Raw genomic sequence first — 16,219 nt, 5'->3', positions numbered from 1 at the left:
TGACTGTTGGTCTCATCATCATTTTTACAGGTAACATCACTGGAACATGCTGTTAAGTGTGTTTTGCCAAATTATTTGCTGTAAGTACATTTCACATTTGAATCTGTAAAAGTCCACCCTTATTAATTCTGTATTTTCATTTCTCCTTTGTTTATTTAATTATTTAGTTGTATAAATCACAATATTTGGCTTGCAAATTGTAAATCTAAGTACTACAGCCTTCTGTTTCATGTTTTTTGATAAACAAGGGAATTTCTCAACAGGAACAACAAACAGAGATATTGACAATGAAGGTCGACAGAAGCAAGTTAAAGAAAACTCCTACGGAAGCTGTAAGTATGCATAATAATGGCTGTTTGATCATTCCTAACCTCACTAGTCCATAATTTCCACATAGTTGGGATACTAAGCTTGAGCTTAACTATGATTAAATGTGATAGGAGACAATAATGATAGATGCAAGTACTGTGTGTGTATTTGAGATTTACACAAACAACAATAGACAAGGCTCACCTGGACCTCTTTATCCAACCATTTTTCTGGGGTTGCTTCTTTTACCATTCTTCCCTCACAAAATTATGGCAGAACAAAAAGTAGGCAGACATTGCTAATTTTGTCGTCATTCATTTTGTACTTTCTGTAGGTGCTTCACAATAAAATTCATAGCATTGGTAGACATTTGAGCTGCAGAAAGACATTTTATTTTTTCATAGTAGTAACTCAACCTCACATGTAAAACGGCAGCAGATCAGCAGAAGTGTTACAGCGTCTGTCTAGATGATAAACATAATGCAGGTCAGCATGGTTTCCCCTTAATGTGAATTTATAGTAGAAGTGCATATGTCTTGACATGTCACATTGTCACTAAAGCGTGCTATACTGTGCTATTCTTGATTGTAGAAAAGATGCATAGGTGGTCCGTGCACACTGCTTGACTAACTCATGTGCTCCTTCTGATCCAACAGCCTGCCGACTGCAGGATACTTATAGAGAAGCTCAAGGCATGCAGTGATGAGCAACTACTAGTTGAACTACAGCACATCAAGACCTGGAATATTGGCAAGGTAAGCCTGAAAGAAAAGACCGAGGGACAGGCATTTCCCTTTCTCTTTTTCGGGAACCCTGTCATAACACTCTTTTATGACAGGGTAGACAGGTAGAAGTAGTCATTGCCAGGTCATCATTGTAAATGAGAAGCTTTTCTCAATTGATCTTACCTGGTAAAATAAAGGAAAAATAAAAATAAAAAAGTGATTTAATTGCTGTGCTTTAAACATATCTACATTTCCTCTTACCGTAATACCATAGAATGTCTCTAATGTATCTTTCTCTGCAGATAATATTTGACTGTCATTAAATGTTTCTCAGGATAGTAAAATGAACAGGCTCAGAAAGGATAGAACAAATTGTCCACTAGTTAATTGATCATTGATGGTGTATTCAAAGACGGATACAAAATTTAAAGTAAAAAGAAAATGCTAATATCGGTCCCCAAATATGTTTTGGCGACCGTTGATATACCTGTTTGTCCAAGCTAACCCTGAGTAACACTGACAAGTACACAGTAATTGCAGGAAACAGTAATTAGGAAAGCAAATGTTGATATAATCCTGAATAGTTATGGAATAAAAGTGGTTGATGATCTTCTGGATGGTGGTTTTAAGTTTTATTTTTACACTACTGGTACATTTGTCCCAATTATAGAAATGTAGTGGCTGTAACTACTTTACTGCATAGGAGCAATATCAAAAGAGAAGGGTTAGCCAACTAAGAAATGCATTTCATGAGCATCTATGAGTCATGGTATTTCACATTAGGTTTGCGTAACCAAATAGGTCTTAAGCTTTGGTTTGGACCTGCAATCTTAATAATCCTTAGACCATCTCATGTTCAGTAAGAGGTTCCACTTTGTTTTTGGGAAAACAAAAGTTCTGAGATACCGGTGTTTCCACAATACTTTTTGCAGCAGTGGCCTGCCACTGCAGTGCCATAAAATCACAATTACATGACTCTGCAGAGAGCTTTTAATTTAAAACAAGGAAAACGGGAAGTTAAGTCACCTGGCAACTCTTGGCTAAGCTGAGCAGATTAATGCACCTCAAGGTAAGATGGAGAGAGAGAGGGGAAGAAGATTAAAAGAAAGTAGCGAGCAAAAGGTAGATTTAACTAGGTAACATTAAACATTAAGTCAGATATATTATTATTACTTATTGATGTTCATTCTGACCATCAGTTTACTGCATGAGCGCACCAGCCACGTGCATTAGGCATACTGAAACAAATACCACTGGCCGGCCACATCTTGGAGAAAACACTGAATGCTTAACATTTATTCGATTGAGCACTGAAAATTATATGTCTGTTTTCAACAGTGTGAACTGTACCATTGGGTGGATCTGCTGGACCGCTTCGATGGCATCCTGTGTGATGCGGGCCAGACAGTGGAGAACATGTCATGGCTGCTGGTGTGTGACCGTCCCGACAATGGACAGCTCAAAGCTCTGCTTTTGGCAGTGCTCAACTTCACAGCCCTGCTCATTGAGTATAGCTTCTCTAGGCACCTCTACAGCTCCATAGAGGTAGGCTTGCACTTGGTACACTTTCAACCAGTACTCTGCCTTTCTGGACTGCTTAAATGAGGGAAAAGTAAGACGGCTCACTAACTGCAACCTTCTGTCTACCCTCCCTTCCCTTTTACAGCACTTAACCACCTTGTTAGCATCATGTGACATGCAGGTGGTTCTGTCTGTGCTGAACCTGCTCTATGTGTTCAGCAAGCGCTCAAACTACATCACAAGACTGGGATCTGACAAAAGGACGCCTCTGCTGGCCCGTCTGCAACACCTGGCTGAGGTTTAGTGACTGCCATTGTTTTTCCCTTGCCATGATTACAGCTGTCCCTAAAGAGAAAGAACTGTTTTGTTTAACCTCTTTGTTCTCTTTTGTAGAGCTGGGGAGGAAAGGAAAATGGCTTTGGTCTGGCGGAGTGCTGCAGGGATCTGCTTATGACGGTAAGAATCTTAAGAGGGAGTTCAGTAAATGTCCCTGTCAACTATCTAAAGCTATTTTACTACTAGTTTTATGTTAATGAATAATGGCTGTCAAATGAGACTAATTAACCACCATTTCTAAATTATCTTCCCTTTCTATGTTGCCCCCTTTGGTCCCTGGGCAGAAGTACCCTCCAAGTGCCACCACACTGCACTTTGAGTTTTACGCTGATCCAGGCCCTGAGGTCAAAGTAGAGAGGAAGGTAAAAACCTAGACATTTATATGAAATGATAAAAATATTTGTGGATTATTTTGTTGATGGCCCAATTTCCTAATCCTTTCTGAACTCTTATTTTCCCACCAGACAAGTAGTAACACACTACACTATATTCACATTGAGCAACTTGACAAGGTATAGTCATAATTTTAATTGTCATTAACAGTGGCGTTGTAATGCCAAGGATTCTTTCATCTCATACATGGTGTCCGGTGTCTCCCAGATTTCAGAGAGCCCATCTGAGATCATGGAGTCGCTGACAGTGATGTACAACATCCCTAAAGACAAACAGACTCTGCTGTTCACACACATTCGACTAGCCCATGGTTTCTCAAACCACAAGAAGAGGTTGCAGGCTGTGCAGGCCCGACTACATGCTATTTCTATACTGGGTGAGTAGAAGCCGCCTTCTTTTAATAAAGTGACAAAACGTTTTGCTTCAAGTTTTGGTCACTGACATATTCTGTTTCTTTGCAGTGTATTCAAATGCACTCCAAGAGTCAGCCAACAGTATTCTGTATAATGGCTTGATAGAGGAGCTGGTGGATGTATTGCAGATTACAGACAAACAGCTTGTGGTAAGAATTTGTTTTTATGCTTAATCACTGGCATTAAATGAAATGCCTTTACCAAACTAGCAGTAGCACCGTATTTGTAAAATGACGTTGGATATCTTTTGCTGCATTTAATGTGTGTATTCTCCAGAGAAAATGCATTCGCACTGTTGAGGACTGTTTCATTTTCTGTTTTCTGAAATACTTTTTTTTATTATTATTATTTATTTTTCTTCAGGATATCAAGGCAGCATCTTTGCGCACTTTAACTTCGATTGTCCATCTGGAGAGAACACCCAAACTTTCCAACATCATCGACTGCACCGGCACTGCCTCCTACCATGGCTTCTTGCCTGTGTTGGTGCGCAACTGTATACAAGCAATGATTGGTGAGAGTTCAGCCAGAACCTTTTGTGTAACAGCTTAGTGTGTTAGTTAATATGACAAGTTAAAATGGAAGCTTGCTGGTTAACCTTTATTTTATTTTTCCTAGATCCTCTGATGGAACCATACCCGCACCAGTTTGCCACTGCGCTCTTCTCATTCCTCTACCATTTGGCTAGCTATGATGCTGGAGGGGAAGCCCTTGTGTCCTGTGGCATGATGGAAGCCCTCCTGAAGGTAAATCCTGATTCTGACAATATGTAATTGCCTGTTGTAGTTTTCTTTTCAAAAAGTTGAAGTATAACATTCTGTTATCGTTATCTGTGTAGGTGATCAAGTTTTTGGGTGATGAGCAAGACCAGATCACCTTTGTGACGCGAGCAGTGCGGGTTGTAGACCTCATCACCAACCTTGACATGGCTGCCTTTCAGTCCCACAGCGGCCTTTCCATTTTCATCAGTAGGCTAGAGGTTGGTTTTGCACTTTGTATTTCTCTGTTCTTAACACTTCATCTGAAGTCACTGAAACCTCTACCACAGCTCTTGACTCACCCATGTCTCTGTTCTTCACTTCTACCTAGCATGAGGTGGACCTGTCAAGGAAAGAGTGCCCTTTTGTCATCAAGCCAAAGATTCAGAGGCCTAGCGCAGCTGTGGAGTCTGAGGACATGGACACAGACATGGAGAGTATGTAAATATTCCTATGGAAGGTTCTCTTCAGAAATAAATATCTATAATTTGAGGTTACAATTTAAGCCTAGGCTATTCATGAATATTGCCAAGTTATAAAGAATCTCTCGGCTAATGTATTAATTTGCCATTGTCTTGTGTCTTACAGTGTCAGAAGTTGCCATGGAAAGCAGCCCTGGACCGTCAACATCTTCTGGCTCCAGACCAGAGGCAGATCACCGAACACAAAGCAGCACAGCTAATGCGCCTCGTGCAGGTACACACAGCATACACACAAGAAACAAAAACATGTCACAATTGCATTCTATCATCACAATGACACAATCATATCTCTATAGGTACCCAGTGTATCCCCCAGAGGGCAGCTCTGTTGAAGTCTATGCTAAATTTCTTGAAGAAAGCAATCCAGGACCCTGCCTTTTCTGATGGCATCCGCCATGGTGAGTCATTGGAATCCAATCACTTGTTCTATAGATGAACTCAATATCAAGGGTATTACAGTAATATTGTTAATACGTGTTTGATCGATTCATAAATTGTTGCTTTTTAGATCTGTATTTTTTTATGCAAATGTTGACTCTGTGTATCTGCACCCCTTTTTTATTTCAAGTAATGGATGGGTCCTTGCCTACCTCACTCAAGCACATCATCAGTAACGCAGAATATTATGGCCCTTCGCTCTTCCTCTTAGGTGAGTTCACTGTAGCGCCTCAGAAAAGCCCTTCGGGTTCTGTTCTAACTGAGTGACGTCACTTGATTTCAGAGATTAAAGTTTATAATACTGGTATCAACTCGGAAAAAGGGAATTGAATGTGATGACATTTCACTGTCTGCTTTATTTTATATAAAATTTGTTGTTGCTTTGGATTACGACCTATTCTATTTCTCCACTTGCTCTTGTTTCTGTTTTTTGGATTTTTAGCGACCGAGGTTGTGACAGTGTTCGTGTTCCAGGAGCCATCCCTGCTCTCCTCTCTGCAGGATAATGGTCTCACTGATGTCATGCTGCATGCACTTCTCATCAAAGACGTGAGTTTTCAGACCTGCAATTCTGTGCTCCACTGTTCTGTCGGTAGGTCAGGGTCAGACCTGTGCATGTACTAATTAAATTGACAAAACTATAAGCTTTATTAGGAAACCATTATCAACTGGTCGTAACATTCAGTCACCACCTGATAGCTCAAAACACTTCTTTACCCCTGCATGCAGCTGCCAAATTGGGGTACATTCCTCTCAAACAATAACTACATCTTCAGATTACCCCACTTCCAGTATTTTTGTTTAGATGGTTGTGTTAATGGATTTCAAGTTACCTTGCTGTAGTATAAATTCTTCAAAACGTGTTGGAAAATGGCAGAATTGCATGAAAAATATTATATTTTTTAAAAATTGTGAGAACCCCCATGCCTTATCAATGTATGTACGTGTATGACTAATTACACTGGTTGGTGATGTGTGTAATTGCTGTGGACTATTCAGCCTTGGTTCAGTTTCTCTGGTTGCTCTAAAATTTGGAATACTGAAAACAAGATTATGAAGACATTAAAAGTGTAATATAATGATGACCGTCGAACTGTGATTTTTGCGAACCCCAGTCAAACTCTGGCATGTAGTTTGAGCAACCCGTCATTGTTGATCTTTTCCAGGTTCCTGCTACTCGTGAGGTGTTGGGTTCGCTCCCCAATGTGTTCAGTGCTTTGTGCCTGAATGCAAGAGGCCTGCACTCCTTCGTTCAGTGCCAGCCATTCGAGCGCCTGTTCAAAGTGCTTTTGTCCCCGGACTACCTGCCTGCCATGCGACGACGACGCAGCTCTGATCCTTTGGGTGAGTTGGACTGTTTGAGCAGTGTTATTTAAATTTTCCTGTTTGCAACCTGCTTGAGTGACTGACTTGTTCTGTGTTTGGTTTCAGGCGACACTGCATCCAACTTGGGCAGTGCTGTGGATGAGCTCATGAGACACCAACCCACTTTAAAGACTGATGCTACTACTGCCATTATTAAGGTAGAGTACTGTTTAGTTAGAAACACTTTTAAATGCCACCACACGATTTGGCAAAATAATTAAAGGTAGTTTGTTGTTACAGTTACTGGAGGAGATATGCAACCTAGGTCGAGCCCCTGAGTACATCTGCCAGAAACCGTCTATCCAGAAGGCGGATGGCACTGTGGCGGTGCCACCAGCACGCTCCAGTCACGCTGCTGAAGAAGCTTCAAGTGAGGATGAAGAGGAAGAGGAGGCCCTCCATACGTTCAGCCAGCAGCAGGGGGAACCAGAGAGCACCAGACAGTCAGTGCCACTTGAACTGTATGACGCTGAGTTCATAACACAATAGAATAGAGAAACAACTCTTTACACTTTCACTGACTTTTTTTTCAACCATTTGAATTTCCAATATTTTAGTCAGTAGTTGTCATTTTGATTATTTGTGGATCATTGCAGGGTGGTGGGCACTGAGGAGCGAATACCCATTCCTCTAATGGATTATATTCTGAATGTGGTGAGTGTTTGACAAAATCTTGTTTTGGGTATGTTGTGAAATATTCCAAGTTGTATAGCAATGCTCCATATTCTCAGTTCATTCATCGATTTTGATTCTTATCTTTCGCAGATGAAGTTCGTTGAGTCCATTTTAAGCAACAACACCACAGACGACCACTGCCAGGAGTTTGTCAACCAGAAGGGGCTGCTTCCTCTGGTCTCTATTCTGGGTTTACCCAACTTGCCCATAGACTTCCCCACCTCTGCTGCCTGCCAAGCTGTGGCTGGTGTCTGCAAGTCCATATTGGTAAGGACAAAAGTGGGTTGCGTGAGTGGAAAAAAAACAAAAACATATCCAAATACTAATTTTAATCTACATTCCCTGGGCAACTTGTTGATAAGAATTATGATAAATGTACAGAATTTAGACTGAAGCTTTTTTCTTCCCTTAGACTCTTTCACATGAGCCGAAGGTACTCCAGGAAGGCTTGTGCCAACTGGACAGTATTCTGGCGTCTCTAGAACCCCTTCACCGACCAATCGAGGTGCCTGGTGGATCTGTGCTTCTCAGAGAACTGGCTAACGCGGGTCATGTCAACGACGCCACGTTGTCAGCCCGCGCCACGCCACTCCTTCATGCACTTACTGCAGCGCATGCCTACATCCTCATGTTTGTCCATACTTGCAGAGTAGGACAGGTAAAAACAAATGTATTTTCTTACTAAACATAATTGATGACCCCTCCTCCTATTGTAATAACATAAATCACTTGTTTACAAGTTTAAGTTGATCTCTGCTCATTTAATAATGTTATTTCTAAAAACAATTGACTCCATCAGTGAATACTTGCACAGCCTATTAGATATTCATTTAGATAGCCAATTGTATATCAGATGCAGTAGGGTGAATCATTTTATAGGCTTTGTATTTCACAGATTGTGCTTTCTTTATGATTTAGCTTATATCTCCAGGAAATAATTGATTACTTTTAGTCCTTAGTTGTGATGTGATGTATTGACAGTGTGCACATGTTCCAAATCAGATAAACAGTTACTGAAAAAAATACCCAGAATTGTATTTTGTTTCTCAAGCTGTGGTGGGGGTCTTCTAATGTGTTATCATGTTTGAATGTTTCAGCAGCTCTGAATGTTGTTGTTTTTCTCCTTTGAACAGAGTGAGATCAGGGCTATCTCAGTCAACCAATGGGGCTCTCAGCTCGGCTTGAGTGTTCTCAACAAGCTCAGTCAGCTCTACTGCTCTCTGGTCTGGGAGAGCACTGTGCTGCTGTCCCTTTGCACACCTAACAGGTGAATATCTTCTCCTTTGTCCCCTTTATTTTAACTGCACCGTCAGCTGTGACCATCTTAACACCTCTTTCCCGTCCACAACAGTCTGCCACCAGGATGTGAGTTTGGTCAGGCTGACATGCAGAAACTGGTGCCCAAAGAGGAGAAGCCATCTAGCAGCGGTGCAGCACCCGCCACCGCTGGCTCCAGGAAAACTGGTAACAAAGACATTTAACTTTAACAACAGTGTCCTACAATGTTCCTTGACCACCCACCAACAACTTAAATCTCCTCTTCCTTTATCTAGCTGAGTCTGAGACGACCTCTGTGGATCCATCTGCTGGTGGACTGTTGGAAGGCATGGGTCTAGATGGGGACACCCTGGCTCCCATGGAGACGGACGAACCCGCTGCGACTGACCCTAAGGCCAAGTCCAAACTTACCCCAGCTATGGCCACTCGCATCAAACAGATTAAACCGCTACTCTCTGGTGAGATCATTTCCATAATACAATAAAAACGTTTGTCTGCTAACAAACTTGCTTTAAAATCATGAGTTGATTGACTCACTTCTGCTTTTGTGACTTTTCCAGCTTCATCTCGACTAGGTCGGGCTCTGGCTGAGCTCTTTGGCTTGCTGGTGAAACTGTGTGTGGGCTCTCCAGTTCGCCAACGTCGCTCCCACCATGCCACAAGCACGGGCACAACCCCCACACCTGCTGCCCGGGCCACTGCCTCTGCTCTTACCAAGCTCCTCACCAAGGGTCTGAGTTGGCAGCCCCCACCCTACACACCCACCCCTCGCTTTAGGTAAGAGCAGGCTACCCCTTACATAACTTGCCATGCCCTTTTACACTTATGTGCACTGTACACAGAGGTAGCATGAAGTATGCTTTTGTTCCTGGCAGGCTGACTTTCTTCATCTGCTCTGTGGGCTTCACATCTCCCATGCTGTTTGATGAGAGAAAGTACCCCTACCACCTCATGCTGCAAAAGTTCTTTTGCTCTGGGGGGCATGATGCCTTGTTTGAGTAAGTTCCACCGTATCAAGTGGCATATAAAAAAATGGCTTCAAATGTTGCTTCCTGATTCCCAAAATGATTTTTATTTCTAACAGGAGTTTTATTGGTTGTGTTGCCTTTGTACAGGACATTTAACTGGGCCCTGTCAATGGGTGGGAAGGTGCCTGTTTCTGAGGGTCTGGAGCACAATGATCTCCCAGATGGGACAGGGGAGTTCCTGGATGCCTGGTTAATGCTGGTGGAGAAGATGGTGAACCCAAGCACTGTACTGGATTCACCCCACTCCCTCCCAGCTAAAATGCCCGGAGTCACCCCCACCATGCCCCAGTTCAGCGCCCTTCGGTTCCTCATAGTCACCCAGAAGGTCAGCACCCACCTGCCATTGTATTTAAATGAGTCGCATGCGTGCATGGAAGTCTAGTTGTTTAACTGGCAGACGGAACAGAAAAGATGGACACTGTGAGATTGCCCCTTGCTCTCTTTTCAAAAAAAGTGTTTTCTCTGTAGTAGCATTTCTGAATTTTAACCCCATAAATAATGTTGAGCAACAAACTGTCATGCAACTTAATATAAAGAAAAATATTTGGGACAGCATCAGTCAGTTTATATGGAATCCTTGTTTTACATGCACATTAGCATTTAGGATTATTTTGCTTCCTACATATGAGAATTTAAGGCTTTGCCATGAATATTTTATTGTTAGTATTTTAGTAACACAGTCTCTCCCTCATCAAGGCTGCATTCAGCTGCATCCGCAGCTTGTGGAATAGGAAGCCGCTGAAGGTGTATGGAGGCAGGATGGCTGAATCCATGCTGGCCATCCTCTGCCACATCCTAAGAGGGGAGCCGGTTATCCAAGAGCGCCTGTCCAAGGAGAGAGAGGGGACAGTACGTGCTGAGGACGAGGGGACTTCCACTGCTTCTAGTTCTTTGGTGCCCACTGGGGCCCCTGGAGCATCTACAACAGTTGGAGAGGCACCACCACCGGCAGCAACTGGAACAACTCCTGCAGTGTCAGCTGGCGGATCAGCTGAAGAATCAACAAATTCTACCCCCCGCCGTGAACCCCAGGTCAACCAGTCTCAGCTTACACAGGTATGCAGGAAATGTGTCTGACGCTTGATTATTGATGTTGTTTTTAATCATCATTAGAAAAAGTTCTCTCAGTGATCAATAAGGGATATTGACTATATTTTTGTACACACTTTGTTATAATACCAGGCGTTCATCTTTGGGGTTATAGCCCAGGAACAATTGGGGACAGATTCTCTACATTGATTTATCTCTTCATTTATTCTTCTGAAATTGTGTGGTATAGTTTGATTGAAATATTTTCTTGCTTTGGTTTCTTCCTGCAGCCGTATCAATATTTTCAGCTTGCTTTGCCACAGCAGCAAGCCGTTTTAATCGGACAGGTTTACTACATAATTACAAATCAAGGTGCCCATGTAATCAAGAATCTAAAACAGATATGCTCTGTTTAGCAATCACCCTCCCCCATATCCTGCATGCACTGAATCTTGGGCCACCGTTTGTTTTGTAACAGGAAAGATGCAGAGGGAGAGGGATGCACGCACAGGTCCACCAGCAGCAGTTCCAGCAGGTATCAGAGCCATTAGGGAGAGTGTGAGAATTAAAAAGAGAAAGAGGAGGTTAGGGAAAAGGGTTAGAGATAATGGAGAGAGAGAATTGATTGAGCTAGGAAAGGGAGAGAGGAATCTGGACCAGACAATTGGATTATTCAGACCTTTTGCGGTAGAATATCAGGACAGACCTGGGAAGGAATTGAGGGTTTTTAGAAAGGTTTTATGAAGAGGCTTCTCGTCATGATTCAAGAAAAAGGGAAAGGTCAGGAGTAAGTGGAAGAATGTTTTTCTTGTCCTTCATAATGATAACAGGTGTCTGACTTTCCCTCATCTGAATCACGTTTTTTAAGACCTTATCCTGGGCCTCCTATTTATTTGCCAAGTCTTCTTTGTTTATACTTGTAAAAATACAACTTCCTCTTTTTTGTTTTAGCTGATGGATATGGGTTTCTCAAGAGAGCATGCCATGGAGGCCCTACTGAACACCAGCACCATGGAGCAGGCCACAGAATACCTACTAACACACCCTCCTCCACTTCTTGGCGGAGCAGTTAGAGTAAGGCCTCATGGACAGAAAGACACATACTTCCATTCTTTTAACGCTCATAAATTAAACTCAGGCAGCTGACATTGTTGCTTTTATTCCATCTAGGACATGACTATGTCTGAAGAAGACCAGATGATGAGGGCCATTGCCATGTCACTTGGGCAAGAAGTCAGCATGGAGCAGCGCTCTGACTCTCCTGAGGTAATTTGAGCATTGTCACTGCTCAAATTGCATGTGAAAAACAGTTTTGCTCCAAGCCATCTGTTGCAAAATGAAATGAAAAATGCAACCTCTAATTGAACAGCTGTTGAAATTATTTCTGTCTGCCTCAGGAAGCAGCACGTCGGCGTGAGGAAGAGGACAGGAGAGCCAGGGAGAGGGCAGAGGAAGAAGAGGCCCGCTGCTTGGAGCGCTTCATGGAGGCTGAACCGCTGGACCCCCAGGAGCTGCATACCTTCACTGACTCCATGCTGCCCGGCTGCTTCCATCTTCTCGATGAACTGCCTGACACAGTCTACAGACTCTGCGACCTGCTGATGACTGCCATCAAGAGGAGTGGCCCAGAATACAGAGATCTTATCCTCGGCCAGGTTGTCCACCAGGTGAGAGGATAAACGCATATTTAAAATGCAGTTTGCTATCTGAACCATACGATATACTTTGTTAATATTCATATATATTTTCATATAATCATTCTTTATTTATGTTTCCAAAATTCCTGTTTCATGCAACCTTGTTCGAACAAATTCATTGTGTACATTTGTGTTCAACTTATATTTTTGTCTGTAATTGTAAAGTATTCTAGAGTAAATGCTTTAATTACGTAGCTGACCTGAACTCTGTTTTATCATTCATGACAAGCAACCACAAAAACTTCTCTTAAAATCATCTTTTAACTATGAGTTTTTAATAAGGCTTGACAGTAGAGGAACAACATGTTTGCACTAGCCTAATGGTCTTCATGTTGTGTGAAGGTGTGGGAGGCAGCGGACGTGCTGATTAAGGCGGCTGAGCCCCTGACAACCAGTGACACAAAGACGGTGTCTGAGTGGACCAGACAGATGGCCACGCTGCCCCAGGCCTCCAAGCTGGCAACACGAATTCTCCTGCTCACATTGCTCTTTGAGGTAACAGAAACACACCCAGTGCAAGTTCTAGCTTTAAAATGTCACCCACAGAGGATGAACTCATTTTCTGGTCATCTGCAAACCTCTAAAAATCATTTGATGTTTTCTGTTTTTAAAAGGAACTGAAGCTGTTGGGTGCCAGAGTAGTGGAGAATAGTGGGATTCTAGATTTGCTGATTAAGCTGCTTGAGGTTGTGCAGCCCTGCCTGCAGGCTGCTAAGGAACAGAAGGACATCCAGACACCAAAGTGAGTTTTGCACAACCCTACACACCTCTTTACATGAAAATATTTTCATCATGAGAGACTAAATTTGTTTTTTATGTATTTATATTTATTATATAACATCACATAACATTTTCTGCAGGTGGATCACACCAGTGTTGTTGATCATTGACTTCTATGAGAAGATGGCCGTCTCTTCAAAGCGCAGAGGACAAATGAACAAGGTACAAGTAGACATTATAAAACAAAGAGTTACAGTTGACCAAAGTATTATACTTGAATAGTTAGACCCAGTTATAACCACACGTACAGAGAACCGTGTTGGAATAAAGTAAACACATGGTAGTTAACTGAAATAAACTCACACTAAGGTGTTGTTATTTTGTGCACCTCCTTTGTACAAATTGGGAATTTTCTCCCTCTCTAACTTTAGTATCTCCAGCCCAATGGGAATAACTGGAGGTGGTTTGACGATCGCTCTGGCCGTTGGTGCAGTTACAGTGCATCAAACAACAGTACCATTGACTCAGCATGGAGGGCCGGGGAGAGCAGTGTCCGCTTCACAGCTGGACGCAGGAGATACACTGTGCAATTTAACACCATGGTGCAGGTATGCACAAACACAATCAACTGCCATAAGACACAAATATATTTTTAAACTCTATTAAATGTCGGTTGCTTTGATTAAATCCACTCTCTTGGGCAGGTAAATGAGGAGACCGGTAACAGGAGGCCAGTGATGTTGACTGTCCAGAGAGTGCCACGCATTCCCAAGCCTGCCAAGACTGGTAGCATAACTGACTCAGAAAGAGAAGAGGCAGACAAGAGCAAAGCAGAGGAAACCCAGACTGATCTAGACTCAGTGGCGGCTGTGGAGATGAGTGCTCCTAAGGATGATTCCAGCCAGGTGAAGGAGTCCACCTCGGGCCCCTCACCCAACCTGGACTCTGATAACACTCAGGGTTCCGATATTGTGGTACAAGGCCTGACTGAAGACATGGCCACCGTCCTTATTCGGGCCTGTGTCAGTATGATAAGTGTTCCCGTGGACCCAGACACCCTCCACGCCACACTGCGTCTCTGTTTGCGCCTGACACGCAATCATCACTATGCTATGATGTTTGCCGAGTTGAAGAGCACACGGATGATTCTGGGGCTGACGCAGAGCTCCGGCTTCAATGGCTTCACTCCACTTGTTACTCTGCTGTTTAGACACATCATAGAAGATCCAGCCACACTGCGGCATACCATGGAAAAGGTTAGTCTGCTCTCATTCTGCTTTAACAGAGCTTTAACCATTTTTGTTATTATAAATTTGAAGATTTGAAGGTACCGTTGGGTAGTTTGTTTAGTATGACATTTTCAGGATAAAATTTGTGTGGATATTTAAACAAATTCTATGTTGCAATAGGTGGTGAGATCAGCTGTGACCAGTGGGGCAGGCAGTACCACCTCCGGTGTGGTGTCAGGCAGCCTTGGTTCCAGAGAAATCAATTACATTCTTCGTGTCTTGGGCCCTGCAGCCTGCCGTAATCCTGAATGTTTTGCTGAAACAGCCAACAATTGTGTCCGCATTGCTCTTCCTGCACCACGTGGAGCCGGCACTGGTGAGTGTGCAAGCTTTTGTTAGACTCTAGCAGTAGCAGGTGTGACTTGGTTAGTTTTTAAGTTACTAGTACTTTGAATAAAAAAAGATTTATTTAGGTATTTGGTTATATCTCAATTTTTGAATTCCAAAATGCTCATTCTGCACTTTTCTTTCAACAGCATCTGATGATGAGTTTGAGAACCTTCGAATTAAAGGTCCCAATGCAGTGCAGCTGGTGAAGACCACTCCTCTGAAACTCTCCCCCTTACCATCTATCCCTGACACTATCAAGGAGGTCATCTATGACATGCTCAATGCTTTGGCTGCCTACCATGCTCCCGAAGAACGTAAGCCATGCTAACCAAGATCTTGACTTGAAGGGTGTATATGTTATTTTAATGGAAATAGGTATTTGAACATTTCAGCTAAGTGTGTTTTCTTGTGTGTGGAATAGCTGAGCGTCCAGAAGAACGTGCAGCAGTGGTTCCTGGTGGTCAAGACTTGTGCCAGATATTGCAGGATGTCGGTGATGACGTTTACCAGCAGTACCGACTCACACGACAGGGCAGCGACTTTGACTCCCAGTCTGCCTTCCATATCAATGTGAGTCTCAAAGACAAGTAGTCCAGTTTAACTTGCATATGAAATGTATAATCTCCTAATTTAATAATAGAGTCGTGTCTCTTTGTCTCAGAGTCAGGTGTTTGCTGCTGATGGAGGTGTGGCTGAGTCCTCTCAGTCTGGTACACCACAAGGAGAAGGTGAGACTAAAAATAGTTTTTTAAACCATAAAACTAAGTGCAAATGAACTGCACCTGTATGATATGGAATAGTAAGAGTGTAAGACTTAAAGTTTTCATTTTATTTATGCAAGACAATCCAATCCCCCTTATTAGTTTGTGAACTGTTCGTCATCTGTCATTCTGTTTCTCAGCCTCCACACCAGAAGAGATGCGGGAGGAGAAGAAGGAACAGGAGGGAGAGAAGAGCACCAGCTCAGATGAGGGTAAAGCAGCCAAGGTGAAGGCTAGTAAGCCTCTGATGCCAACCTCCACCATCCTGAGACTGCTGGCTGAACTGGTGCGCTCCTATGTGGGCATCGCCACATTGATTGCATCCTACTGCTACACAGCTGGACAGTCCGAACTTATTAAGGAGGTAGGTAGTTAGAATCTTGTCAATCCTTCATACCTCTGTATTGTCATGCCTTTGATATAATTTTTACCCATTTTGACCTCCCTGCGTCATAACAGGATTGCAGTGTTCTAGCCTTTGTGCTCGACCACTTGCTGCCCCACACCCAGAATTCAGAGGACAAGGACACCCCAGCCCTGGCTCGTCTCTTCCTAGCCAGCCTGGCCGCTGCCGGTACAGGCACTGATGCCCAGGTGGCCCTAGTGAATGAGGTGAAGGCGGCTCTGAGCAGAGCACTAGCAATGGCTGAAGGTCCTGAAAAACATGCCAGG

General features: G+C 43.0%; 1 protein-coding gene across 11 annotated transcripts in view; it reads left to right on the top strand.

Annotated features, from left to right (window-relative positions):
- Positions 1-16,219, top strand: part of huwe1 (HECT, UBA and WWE domain containing E3 ubiquitin protein ligase 1) — a 37,127-nt gene that overhangs the window by 4,636 nt on the left and 16,272 nt on the right. For 6 of the 11 annotated variants that reach the window (XM_035646441.2, XM_035646438.2, XM_035646443.2 and 3 more), the window contains 46 exons: positions 31-80; positions 264-332; positions 966-1,064; positions 2,373-2,579; positions 2,701-2,853; positions 2,949-3,011; positions 3,176-3,253; positions 3,356-3,403; positions 3,492-3,660; positions 3,746-3,846; positions 4,061-4,211; positions 4,316-4,443; positions 4,536-4,676; positions 4,787-4,892; positions 5,044-5,151; positions 5,234-5,335; positions 5,506-5,586; positions 5,818-5,924; positions 6,542-6,719; positions 6,807-6,898; positions 6,981-7,201; positions 7,337-7,394; positions 7,506-7,682; positions 7,828-8,073; positions 8,549-8,682; positions 8,767-8,879; positions 8,969-9,151; positions 9,254-9,470; positions 9,569-9,691; positions 9,809-10,046; positions 10,418-10,777; positions 11,229-11,285; positions 11,702-11,824; positions 11,921-12,016; positions 12,148-12,417; positions 12,790-12,942; positions 13,062-13,189; positions 13,308-13,389; positions 13,599-13,775; positions 13,872-14,423; positions 14,577-14,772; positions 14,933-15,100; positions 15,208-15,356; positions 15,427-15,514; positions 15,688-15,911; positions 16,007-16,218. In XM_035646441.2, the coding sequence (XP_035502334.1) occupies positions 288-332; positions 966-1,064; positions 2,373-2,579; positions 2,701-2,853; positions 2,949-3,011; positions 3,176-3,253; positions 3,356-3,403; positions 3,492-3,660; positions 3,746-3,846; positions 4,061-4,211; positions 4,316-4,443; positions 4,536-4,676; positions 4,787-4,892; positions 5,044-5,151; positions 5,234-5,335; positions 5,506-5,586; positions 5,818-5,924; positions 6,542-6,719; positions 6,807-6,898; positions 6,981-7,201; positions 7,337-7,394; positions 7,506-7,682; positions 7,828-8,073; positions 8,549-8,682; positions 8,767-8,879; positions 8,969-9,151; positions 9,254-9,470; positions 9,569-9,691; positions 9,809-10,046; positions 10,418-10,777; positions 11,229-11,285; positions 11,702-11,824; positions 11,921-12,016; positions 12,148-12,417; positions 12,790-12,942; positions 13,062-13,189; positions 13,308-13,389; positions 13,599-13,775; positions 13,872-14,423; positions 14,577-14,772; positions 14,933-15,100; positions 15,208-15,356; positions 15,427-15,514; positions 15,688-15,911; positions 16,007-16,218 (6,902 nt within the window). In that variant the 5' untranslated portion in view covers positions 31-80; positions 264-287. The remainder of the gene's footprint in view (positions 1-30; positions 81-263; positions 333-965; positions 1,065-2,372; positions 2,580-2,700; positions 2,854-2,948; positions 3,012-3,175; positions 3,254-3,355; positions 3,404-3,491; positions 3,661-3,745; positions 3,847-4,060; positions 4,212-4,315; positions 4,444-4,535; positions 4,677-4,786; positions 4,893-5,043; positions 5,152-5,233; positions 5,336-5,505; positions 5,587-5,817; positions 5,925-6,541; positions 6,720-6,806; positions 6,899-6,980; positions 7,202-7,336; positions 7,395-7,505; positions 7,683-7,827; positions 8,074-8,548; positions 8,683-8,766; positions 8,880-8,968; positions 9,152-9,253; positions 9,471-9,568; positions 9,692-9,808; positions 10,047-10,417; positions 10,778-11,228; positions 11,286-11,701; positions 11,825-11,920; positions 12,017-12,147; positions 12,418-12,789; positions 12,943-13,061; positions 13,190-13,307; positions 13,390-13,598; positions 13,776-13,871; positions 14,424-14,576; positions 14,773-14,932; positions 15,101-15,207; positions 15,357-15,426; positions 15,515-15,687; positions 15,912-16,006; position 16,219) is intronic. The other 5 variants (XM_035646437.2, XM_035646439.2, XM_035646440.2 and 2 more) reach the window with 5 other exon arrangements.

The sequence above is a fragment of the Scophthalmus maximus genome, chromosome 3 (assembly GCF_022379125.1).
Source record: "Scophthalmus maximus strain ysfricsl-2021 chromosome 3, ASM2237912v1, whole genome shotgun sequence".
Classification (NCBI taxonomy): domain Eukaryota; kingdom Metazoa; phylum Chordata; class Actinopteri; order Pleuronectiformes; family Scophthalmidae; genus Scophthalmus; species Scophthalmus maximus.
Note: the sequence above shows the minus strand (reverse complement) of the source record. Positions and strands in the feature narration are given on the sequence as shown.